Source organism: Halyomorpha halys, unplaced genomic scaffold (genome assembly GCF_000696795.3).
Source record: "Halyomorpha halys isolate HHAL.00 unplaced genomic scaffold, Hhal_1.1 Scaffold334.1, whole genome shotgun sequence".
Lineage (NCBI taxonomy): Eukaryota > Metazoa > Arthropoda > Insecta > Hemiptera > Pentatomidae > Halyomorpha > Halyomorpha halys.
In genome coordinates this window covers 145,909-158,325 of record NW_027112976.1, presented here as the reverse complement: position 1 = coordinate 158,325, position 12,417 = coordinate 145,909, and the positions used below count along the sequence as shown (strand labels likewise).

Sequence of the window (12,417 nt, the reverse complement as noted above, 5' to 3'; positions counted from 1 at the left end):
AAATTGGTCTGATTATCGTAGTGTATACTAATTTTTTGTAGTAAATGGGAAGTTTAGAGCGTTTGTCAAGTAAGTGTTATAACAATCGGAACCTACAAGCAGTTTCTTGTCGGTAAAGGATAGGACTAAGGATACTACCCTGAGGTACACCAGCAGAATGACGGAATAAGGATGAATAAGCGCTGTTGTGATTTATTTGAAATAATGTGTCGGAGAGATAAGAATGGATTATAAGGAAATATATAGGGGGTAGGAATTGACGAAGTTTATAGAGCAGACCTGGATGCCAGACTCGATCAAAAGCTTGTTCAACATCGAGGAAGACTCCTGTGCAGTACATTCCCCGCTCCAATGTGGAAGAAATGACATCAACCAATCGATGACTCTGTTGTATGGTAGAATGGGATGTTCTAAATCCAAACTGGTGGTCAGGAATAACATGATATGAGCCAAGGATTGGATAGAGGCTTTTTAATAAGTGAAAAAGGACGGAAGGAAGAAGGATATTCAAGTGGCTTGGAGGGTTTGGGAAACATTTTTATTATAGACATTTTCTAAAGGTCGGGGAAGCAGGTGGATCGGAGTGTAGCATTATAGATATAGGTAAGGAATAGAATGGCTTTACGAGGGAGCTGTTTCAGAATGTGTGCTGTGATAAGATCGTGGCCTTTTTTAGATTACCTTTTTAGAAGGTAATTGGTGGATGATGTTCATTATTTCTGAAGGATGAAAGGCATTAAGAGGAAGGGTTATTTGGAGTGGAATTGTAATCTCTGCTTCAACGTTTTCAAGATTAAGGATATCAGGATGAGGGTTAAAAGTTTTGAAGAGGTGTTCGCCGAACATTTGATTTTTTTTTTCATCTGAATTATTTCTTTTCAGTGAGAAGTGGATGGTTGAAGGATTTTATTTTAGTAGCTTTTTAGTTTGAATGTGAAATGTTTAATTAGAGAAAAATTAGAAATTATTCCTGTACCCGTTTAATTAATTAAAATTTATATGATAGGATTTCTGAATCCACTGACAATAATATTAAAATTATTTAAATTTTTTTCTATGCACATTCCCTACTCTGACAATATATGCGAACATTTTTTACCGACATAATCACGAAAGAAAGAAGATTTAAACAAATTGAGCTGCCTTTTAAAGATTAAATTAATAGAAAAGATGGACCATTATCTAATTTACTTTATTTATCAATATTAGGAGCTGGGGTCTATTCGAAATCGAATTAAAGCTTTTCATCTTGAAAAGGCTGAAGCACTCGAAGGCTCCGAGGGCAAAAAGAAGCAGAGCAGATCCTTGGACCTTGACCGATCTCCGCCTGCCCTTGAACTCTTTCTCCCCCCCCCCCAGTGGGAGGACCCCAATTGGGCCCAAAGGGGCCGGTTATTCAGTTACGAGGGGAACCCGAGGCTGACCCCTTCATGGCTGTCACTGGTGATAAATCTAAGAAGAAATATCCTCAATTGGATAATACTCCTACTACTTGGAGTATTTTATATTTATTCGTTCAACTTTCCTTTATTTCTTTTCTTCTTTATTTAATTATTACAAGATCATCCCGGTCGCCCTTAAACAGTTATTATGACAGTTTGTTAGTTCATTTTCACAACTGATAATGGGGATGAGGCTTAAAGGTGACTCCCAAAGGACTTACAATCTTATGATAAAAATAATAAATAATAATAGTTATATAGTTAAAGTGAGGATTATTTTATTTAAATAAATAACATTTTTTAACTAATACAACTATATTGTATTGTAAAAAATACAACAAGTAAATTTGATCATAATGACATAATGATATGATACAGGCTGTAGAGAAACTACCCAGTAGGAGAACTCTAAAAACAGTTTACAATATAAGGTCACGAGGCCATCTTCTTTTCAGGCGCCTCGGAGGATTTCCAGGAATGGAAGAGGAAGCAAGGTTAGAAACTAATGGGTTTGGGTGGTTAGGGAGTTTATTATGGAAGGAGTAATATCGGGTTCGGGCTAGATCGGTTACATAAGAAACATTTAGATCTTTATGGATGGTTTTATTAGTAACAAAATAAGGAGCATTGAGGATTTCACGAGGGATTTCGGATTGTAAAGAATTCGAAGGTTTAGTAGAGCCCCAAAGCTCAACTCCGTATGTCCAGATGGGCCTTATTATTGCCATGTAGATCAGTCTTTTGTAATGAGTTGGAAGTTTAGACCGTTTGTCTAGTAAGTGCTGTAATAGTCGAAATCTGCGTGCAAAATAAATAAAATTAAATAATTAAAGTGAGGAGAAAACGGTCGTGGTTGCTGTCAGTAAAGATATACAAATAAGCAAAACTAATTTATTTGTGCCGACTTTTCGACAGGCGTTCATCAAGGTCAAATAACAAAACGAGGTTGTTCAAGGAACTCCCCTTGAACAAAGTCAATTTAATCATATATATTAGCCACTGCTAGCTTATGTGCTGCTATCTATTGGCTGTTGAGTTGACCATCGGCTATTACGTAGAAAACCAGAGAAGCGAAGAGACGATCCACCATCTTTACTCTCATAAGTTAAAGGAATTTTTCTACTCTTAAACTCTTCATAAGCCAAATGGAGTTGAAAAAGCCAAGGATCTGCTGGCCTTCTTGGAGGTGGAGAGAAGAAGGGCAAGCAAAAACTAGCAACAGCACCATCATCTAACAATCATCTCACAACAGCAAGAAGAAATGTAACTAATGTATGTTATAGCTCAACAGTTTACTATACATTTATTAGTCTATAATCTAACCTATGTAAATTTAAATAGAGTTAAATAAATATGTTGTCCCATTATACAGTCCACTCAGTTAAACATCAGAACCAGTTTATAATATTCAACAACTGCATACTATGTCTTTATCCCAGACTGCAGTCATTGAACTAGACAATTACCTAAATTAATAGAAAAAAAAATAATAACAATAAATTAACTAGATAGTGGTTCATACTAATAGGAGATAAAATCTTATATTATAGAGGTAACAATTATACAAGAAAAATATTTTTAAAAAGTTATTAAAAATAAGACATTGCTCATGAAAGTAAAATATAAATATTGAGTTATTGAAATTAATATAATAAAATTTGTAAGTAATGACTAAAGATATATAAATAGTGACAACAACTAAAATCAACAAAATGAAATGTAAGAAATAAAACGATATCCAAATGATAAACATAATAAATAAATTTTAATCCATTTAAGTCTCAAAACATTTTTTTTTCTTTACAATTACAACGTTTCGGCCAATTCAGCTATCCTCAAGGACAATCTTAAATACAAATTTAGAATTATATCAATTTTAAAAAACTTTATGCAGGCTATTCTGCCAAGGTCAATAATTCCAGTCCAAAATTACCCTATTTTGTCAATTCTTCAAATTAACATTAAAACTTTTAACCACGGTAAATTTACACTATTATACTTTATCGTTGTGGTCTAAACATTGTTTGGTAATGAGAAGTTTAATCAGGTTTTAATCCAGATTTTTCAGTGATAACATATAATTGTACATCTTACGTAGGTTTGATAAATATGAAATTTATATAGAAACTCCATTTAAGGCGGTGATCTCCGTAATTCGAGGTTTGAAAACACATAAAAGAATTTCTTTCTATTTCATGTTATAGTCACAAAATTATTCTAAATATCAGACCTACCAATCGTGCTAAAATTATGTTGAATATCTCATTAAGAGGAAGGGTTATTTGGAGTGGAATTTTAATCTCTGCTTCAACATGTTCCAGATGGATTGGATTAAGGATATCAGGATGGGGGTTAAAAGTTTTGAAGAGGTGTTCGCTGTACATTTGAGTTTTTTTTTTCATCTGATCGTGTCCAAGTCTTATTTTCAGTGAGAAGTGTTTGAAGGATTTGTATTTTAGTAGCTTTTTAGTTTGAATCTTAAATGTGTTTTTATTTATGTTTAAATGACGTCACAAATAAAGCCACGGCTAGCATTTTCCTTCTGTTTGTGACTAAAATTAGACATTATTCCCCTGTACCCGTTTAATTAATTAAAATTTATATGATAGGGTTTCTGAATCCACTGACAATAATATTAAAATTATTTAATTTTTTTTCTATGCAAATTCCCTATTCTGACAATATATGCAAACATTTTTTACCGACGTAATCACGAAAGAATGAAGATTTAAACAAATTGAGCTGCCTTTTAAAGATTAAATTAATAAAAAAGATGGACCATTATCTAATTTACTTTATTTATCAACATTAGGAGCTGGGGTCTATTCAAAATCGAATTAAAGCTTTTCATCTTGAAAAGGCTGAAGCACTCGAAGGCCCCGAGGGCAAACAGAGGCAGAGCAGATCCTTGGACCTTGACCGATCTCCGCCTGCCCTTGAACTCCTCCACCCCTCCCCTCAGTGGGAGGACCCCAATTGGGCCCAAAGGGGCCGGTTATTCAGTTACGAGAGGAACCCGAGGCTGACCCCTTCATGGCTGTAACTGGTGATAAATCTAAGAAGAAATATCCTCAATTGGATAATACTCCTACTACTTGGAGTATTTTATATTTATTCGTTCAATTTTTCTTTATTTCTTTTCTTCTTTATTTAATTATTACAAGATCATCCAAATTGAACTCAAATAGTAATATTATGTACTATTTATTTGAGCCAACGTTTCGCCCCACGTCGCAGGGCTTCGCCAGAGCTAAAAAAGACAAAACACTTAACATAAGTAAAAACAGTAACTCGAAAATTACAAGGGTATACAATGAAACGTAAAAATTAAATAAGAAAAATTAAAGGTTATAAATAATAAATGAAAACGGTAATAGTAACAGATAAAGAGAAGAAATATTAAAGAAAGTACAAATTAAGAGATGAAAAGGGATTAGAATAAAAATGAACGAGACAGAATTCATACATGTTTTGACGGAAGTCAAAGTCAGTGTGAACCGTTTGTATTGGGAGGAGTGGTGATGGCAGTTAAGTAGGTTACATTTAAAAATAATTTTAAAGTAAACAATGTAAAAAATATTAAAATTAGGTAAACAATAAATGATAATATACATAACAGAGGGGGAGATGAAATATTAAAATAAATAAATTTAAAAAAATTAAAATTTACATGGATAGAAAAACAAAGAAGAAATAAAGTTAAAATAATGGGATACAATAAATATACATGATTAAGAAAGACAATATACCAAATGAGTGGGGATACAGAGGTATGTAAAAAATACAATAGAAAAAAAATAATAAAGTAATTAATATAAGTATACTTAAGCTGGTAATCCATGAATATAAATTTAAAAAATAAAATACATAAATACAAAAGAAAAATGAAGGATAGTAAATATAACATATAATTAAATTAAGTATGGGGTAAGAATTTAGAGAAAAAAAAAAGAATAAAAGATATGACAGGAAAGTGAGCTTCTGAAATGCAGAACGATGAGAAAAGAAGCATTAGGGGGTTTTCGTCTTAGCTTGCTTTATTTAGAGGTTCTGTAATTATAGCATAGAGATTAAAAAAAACTAGGTTCTATTGATCATACAGATAATAGATGGTTGATAATGTAGAGTGAGAAATAAAATTCCTTTATTAACTGTTAACAAAAAATAAATGAGACTATGACTACTGGTGCTATATATATAGTATATATTGAAGGCAGGGAACTAGGATTGGATTTATTTGGCCGCTGAGACATATCCATATGAAGCCATAGTATTGAAAGCTTTTCTTCCCTAGTTTTGATTATTTTTCCTAATCATTTAGCGTTCTTGAATTAAACATGTATTAGACAGGAGGTATGTTCTCTAATTACTAATTTTTTATGAATGTTGCTTTTTAAAAAGCTATAAATCGTGAACTATTGAATCTAAAAAGCTTTATTAAATCAAAATTAAAAATTAAAATCTGTACAGCTACAATCTATGAAGGCTCAAAGGTTCAGTTCTTTGTAGGGAACTGTTACTAGACCAACGGTTGTGCAAGGAGGTGATTTGGTGAAAATCACGCTCGACCGCCAGATTTTTACCCAATTAAGGGTATATATTTTCGAGACTGTGTGGACCCCAGAAGAGCTCAGAGACCCACAGGGTTGACTCTCAACTACAGTGTGACAGAAAACAATTTTCTGTCCAGCCGGATTCGAACCTGGGTCCTTGGAGTAAGTAGTACCGTGCCTTACCACGATGCCACCGCGCTCCTCTTAAAATCGTTATTAGACGTCATACTTTAGAAAATTAACTCTACTTTAAATAATGTTCTCCTTAATTTTCTAGTATTGTTAGTAGTAATAAGGATATAAAGAATAAATTACAGAATAAAAACTTTTTTTTTAACGTTTTGCAAAAGCCTCTATTTTTCATTCCTCCTAACTATACTTGGCAGACTCATCAATTTTTGTTCAATCAGTGTTTTTAAAGTAATAAAAAATTGGGGTAAAATAATTGCCTTTTTTCTCATCTTGGGCTCTTGTACTATTAATTACGAAAGGCAGGTTTCGGGAAGACCCCGGTGCTTCTCTCTCAACAGTCTTTCAGATTTCTTTTTTTCGAAAATCACAAAAATTTTCGATAGCTTTAAGCTAAGAGCCCACTAACCTCACAAAAGTTCGGGATGGGTGTAAAGTTGTGTGATGCGGGCGAATAATTATTTGCCAATGAAAGCTAGATTGTTAGAAAAATACTTTTGGTACAGCCCTAGGCCGCATCTATTTGAATATTCTAAGAGTGTAGCATCCATTAGTAGAAATAGAGATCGGACTACAGGGTAGACACAAAAATTAATGCTAATGTACAAATGAAATATTAACTTTCCCATTTATAATTTATAGGGGAGGGGAGAAGTGCTAGTAACGATTTGAATATGTAGGTACAACTTTAGTTAAATTCAGAGTGTTTTTTTTTTTAATGTTTATTCAATCAACACAATCCTATGCCACTGTATTTTTATTTAATTTTCTCCCTACTGTTGAAAAACACAGCCCAATGCTATTTGTTTAGGAATAGCATGTTTTTTTTCTCTCTCTTTTAAACACATTCTATTTAAGCTTTTAAAAAATATATCTCTAATTAACTTACAGGACTAACTAAATTTTTTGTATGTTTTTTTAGATTTAAATCTATGATGAATGTGGATATATAGGTAAACGAATTTATTAGTTTTATTAATACAACGAAGTCATGGGATAATTGGTCCAATTGGTTTTAGTACATTAGAATTTATAATCAACTATCGTATACAACAAAGTTACTGTTTAAAAAAAATAATAATAACTTTCATTATTATTTTTTTTTAAAATAGATATAAGGGGCAGTCATGATCTTAAATTTAACATGCTAAAGTGTGTTAAATGAAAACGATTCTGTTAAAAGGAGAACATTTTTTTTTCTTTTTACATGTTTAAACAATATAACATCGAGGGTCTGTAACTAGGTCTGTTAAATGGATAATGACACCATATACCCTGTTGTTCTTGTTTGGGACATAATTAAAACTCTAATAAAGTTAAATAGATAAAAAAAACAATAAAGTAATTGGAGAAAAACTAGGAGAGGAAACAAGAAACAAGTGTGGCGAAGGAAAGATGATGTGACGAAGTTGTTGGAGATTTTATTTTTTTTTTTTATAAGATTATAAGGTTACAAAACAAGTTTTTCCAGAAAACCCTCCATTTAACCATTTAACATGTACTTTAAATTAGGATTCATATTTATAGATAATGGTAATATGGATCTAATATCTCATTCATATCATATTTACAAATATATAAATTAATTTATAGCAAAATAAGAAATTAAAAAAAAAATTAAACTTGAAGTAAAATAACAATTTAAACACAATCTGCTAACATAGTAAAATATTGAAATCAACTTTTATGATTTTTAATGAACAAAAAAGACTCTATCTAAAATTATTTTGTTTTAGTATCGATATTTGTTTGAAAGTATTGTTTTTTATAGAGCTATAGAAAAGAATCCTCCAACAATAAGTATTTTAGCTATTAAAAAAAATCGATTTTACTATTTACAAACTTTATATATTTCGATCATAAGGGTAATATTGCGGTTTTAACTTGTTTAACCAAATAAATATAAAATATTTTAGGGTAATGTGGATTTATAATTATTATTACTATTTTTGACTACGCGTTTCTGCTCGTTAAATTCTCGATATAGTATGTTGTTGTTTGTGGTATGAAGGTGAATATCTGAGAGTCCAGAGTTGTTATGTACATAACATGGTATAGGATAAGGCCTACTTAACTATCCATAAGGTATTAGCAAGCGACCACAGTCTACTCAGCTCTATTGCCAAGTACAGACAACCATCTCTTTGCTTATCCTTCAAGAGGACTTCAGTAACAACTCACCCACGGCGGTTCCCTTATTAACATGGTGAAATAGACAGTTATTTTTAATTTAATTTTTTGTTTACATGATAGATAAAAAGAAAATTCACTTTCTTAATATATTATTCAATTTTTAATCAACAATTTTTAGTTCGTAAATTGTTTGTTTTTATTTGTAACAGGTTTTAATTTAATTTTATTTATGCTTTTGTCTTGGTATAATATAATACCATAAATTCGATATTTTTCTTAAATTACAAAATAACGAAGGTTATTTTTGAACACTATTTATTATCGGGTTAATATTCTTGTTATAAAATTTTAACAAATTGTTAGATACATTTAAACCAAGCTTGGTTGACTGTGGCTCCTGTTAACTTCTCTTAGTGCAAGAGCCCAAGAGGAGAAAACATGCAGTTATTTCACTGCAATTTCTCATTAATTATTGAAAACTATGTTTAATTACTAGACAAAATTGATGAGTCTGCCAAGTATAGGTTGGGAGAATAAAAATGGCGAATGAATGAAAATAATTTTTCATTTGGAGCTCTATTTCTTAAAAACTACCAACAACACCAGAAAATCTAAGAAAACATATTTTAAAGTAAAGTACATTTGCTAAAAGATGAGTCCTAATAGAGCTATTAATGTTCAAAAGTTCCTGAGATATATAGTTTTAAAATGCAACATTATTCCAATAAATCCCACCAAATCACATTTACCCTTCGACGTAAACCCATGACCTCTTCCCCTACAGTATCCTTTAATAAACCCCACTTATTCCTGTCGAACAGATCCGTTACTTAGGACTACATCTCGACAAACGACTGACATGGAATCCTCATACAAGACTAAAAAGACAAGAAACTGCTCGTAGATTCCGACTATTGCAATATTTACTAGACAAACGGTCTAAATTGCCAATCCATTACAAAAGACTGATCTACATGACTATTATAAGGCCTATCTGGACATACGGAGTTGAGCTTTGGGGCTCCAGTTAACCATCAAATTCCTCCAGAATCCAATCCTTACAGTCCAAAATCCTTCGTAAAATCCTTAATGCTCCTTACTTTGTCACAAATCAAGTCATCCATCAGGACCTCAATATTCCATATGTTGCCGATTTAGCCAGAACCAGATACCGTTCCTTTCATAATAAACTTCTCAACCACCCAAATCCACTTGTTTCTAACCTGGCTTCTCCTTCATTACTTAATAATCCTCCTAGGCGTCTGAAAAGAAGATGGCCTCGAGATCTTGTCCTCTAGAAATGTTATTGGAGTTCTATCAGTGGGTAGATTCTCCACATGTTTTTATCATGTCACTATGTCACCTACAGCAAATTTACTTGTTGTATATATGTGTATACAGTTGTAAATATCAATAAATAAAATTAAAAAAAAAAATGCAACATTTCATAATAAAAATGCTCTGAAAATTAGAAGTTAGTGAATTTATTTTATGTAATCTATGTCTCAAAAACCATTTGACGTACAGGTGTATGTGTATTAGTACTCAAATTAAAGCTAGTTTTTGATGTTCTGTACAGTAGTTTATGGCATTTTTCTGCGTAGAGATAGTACTTTTTTAAACTTATTTATTGATTTATAGTTGTTCGGACAAAACTTCATTAGCAAAATTTATATTCATATGCGAACTACTACCCTTACGAAGATAAGAGATCTAAATTACTTTGTATTAAGTTAAATTACCTTTAGTTTGAGTGCTATCAGACATATGTACGTCGTATGGTTCCTGAAATATATTTTATAAAAAATCAAAAATTTTATCCCAACAACTATGAATTAACCTTGTGTGAATTTATTTTGTCAAGTGTCATAAAAAATACAACTCCTGCGAAAATATACGTTATAAAATACTTTATTGTATATTTAACTAGCTTTGATTTGAATGTTGAGATATTGATTTCTCAAAAGAAATTCACTAACTACTCATTTTTAGTACATTTTTTATGAAACGTTGCTTTTAAAAAACCTATATCTCGGGAACTATAGAACATAAGTAGCTCTGTTAGAGCTCATATTTAAAAAAAATTATTTTACTTTAAATTATGTCTTCTTAGGTTTTTATTTTTATTGGTAGTTTTAAAGATATATTGCTCCGAATAAAAAATAAATTTTTGAAAACCTTTTAAAGCAGCCGCCATTTTTTATTCCCCCTACCTATACTTGGCAGACTCATTAATTTCGACTTGTAATTATACATAGGTAAAAAAAAAATTGGGGTGAGATAACTGTCTTTTTACTATCATTTCAGTTTACAATAAGAGTCCTCAATTTTTTTTTTAAATGTCTTCTATGTTCACATATTTTTGTTAATGTATTTTTTTATTTATAATAATTACAGTAAAAATGAGGAATATTATATTTGTAAACTCTTTTTCCCTCAGGTATGATGTCTTCGTTGAGGGAGGAGTTCCGGCATTTCCACCCTGAGATCAAGACGACCACTGTCCATCCCTTCTTTATCACGCCTCCCCCATCCAGCGTAGAACATTGGGACAAAACGTAAGTAATACATTTAAATAATTAATTATTATGATAAAAACTAGTCACTTACTAGGTTTGTTATGACAGGATCTACTGTCGTGGCAGTACTATCGCACTATGTCTTAAGTGATAGTTGACAGTATGTACCGACATTAGAGCTACTGACATGATAAAATATGTTTACACGGTTACACACAAAAACTTCTAATCACACTGAGTGTCAATAACCACGTCATAGGACTAAGTGCCTCAATAATTATAAAATATTAATTAAAATTATAAAGTAGATGGTCAGAGGTTTTGTTACAAGAAAACAAAAAACTTTCTTACGTTCTTAACTATTTATTTACTGACGTTTCGCCCCACATTGAAGAGCTTCATCGGAGCTGTTTCAGTTGAGATCAATACGAAATTTGGTTTTTAGAAATTAGCTCCCCTGGCATATATATTACGAGTTTATATTCTTATTTATTTAAAATGAATATTAGTTCTATTTTGTATTTGAATTGTGTTTTATTTATGTTAAAGAGGGAAAAATATGGGGAAAACAAGAGGAAAGTCACATTGGGATGCAAGAGATATGAAAAAAAAAGGAAACAAAAGAAAATAAAGATAAAAAAAGAAAGATATATATTTATGTAATATAAAAAAGTGTATTGTGTTGATTTGAGATATGGTGTCCTTAGGTCCAGGATCCCTGACGTCAGCGCTGTGACAGTAGCGGAGAAGACAGTGGAAGGCATCAAGAAGGACAAAGTGACAGTTACTGTCCCTAGCTACCTCTACTTCTTGTTACTAGTCTTACAGTGAGTTATATGCCATTAATTAGTAATTTGTAATAACTGTAGGATGTTGGTGTGGGATGTGTCATAGGGGACTAGTATATATTACTAACTATTTTAGTATAACTGGGCTCCATTATAATTCACCTATCATTTTCTCAAGATATATTAATAAACTCTCTGATTCTATTCTCTATTCCTAATACCACCTTTACACTGATGAACTACAAATTCACCTATTGAAGTGGGGAAAAATGAACTTAAAAATGAAAAACAAAATATTATATTTAAAGATTAAGTATATAAACAAAAAAAACTCCAAATTGCAGAAAAAACTAAAATGTATATTTTCATCAACAAACAAAAATTAATAATATAGCTTTTTGAATAAAAGATAAAAAACAAAAATTGAAATAAAATATTTCTTAAACTCACTATTTACAAACTATAACAAAAAATGAGCTACTAAAAGAAATAACTTTACTTAAAACTCAGATAATAGATGAATGGAATATGGTCCGGGTGCGGTAATAAACTCAAATAGTGGATAATTATATTATTTTATTAAGCCAAAGTTTCGCCCCACGTTGCAGGGCTTCGTCAGGGCTAAGAAAGATACAAACACATAGTTACAAAAGGAAAAAAGAGAAAAAAAAAACATAAGTGTAAAATAACAGGGGTATAAAATGTAAAAAAGTAAGATATAATAAGAAAAATTAAAGGTTGTAAATAGTAAATGAAAAGGGTAATAGTAACAGATAAGAGAAGAAATATTAAA

At 31.2% G+C, this 12,417-nt stretch overlaps 1 protein-coding gene across 2 annotated transcripts in view; it reads left to right on the top strand.

The window, feature by feature from the left end:
• The window catches only part of LOC106681405 (epidermal retinol dehydrogenase 2), a 333,191-nt gene that overhangs the window by 310,816 nt on the left and 9,958 nt on the right, over positions 1–12,417 (top strand). For both annotated transcript variants that reach the window (XM_067050626.1, XM_067050627.1), the window contains exons 5-6: positions 10,758–10,875; positions 11,544–11,663. In XM_067050626.1, the coding sequence (XP_066906727.1) occupies positions 10,758–10,875; positions 11,544–11,663 (238 nt within the window). The remainder of the gene's footprint in view (positions 1–10,757; positions 10,876–11,543; positions 11,664–12,417) is intronic.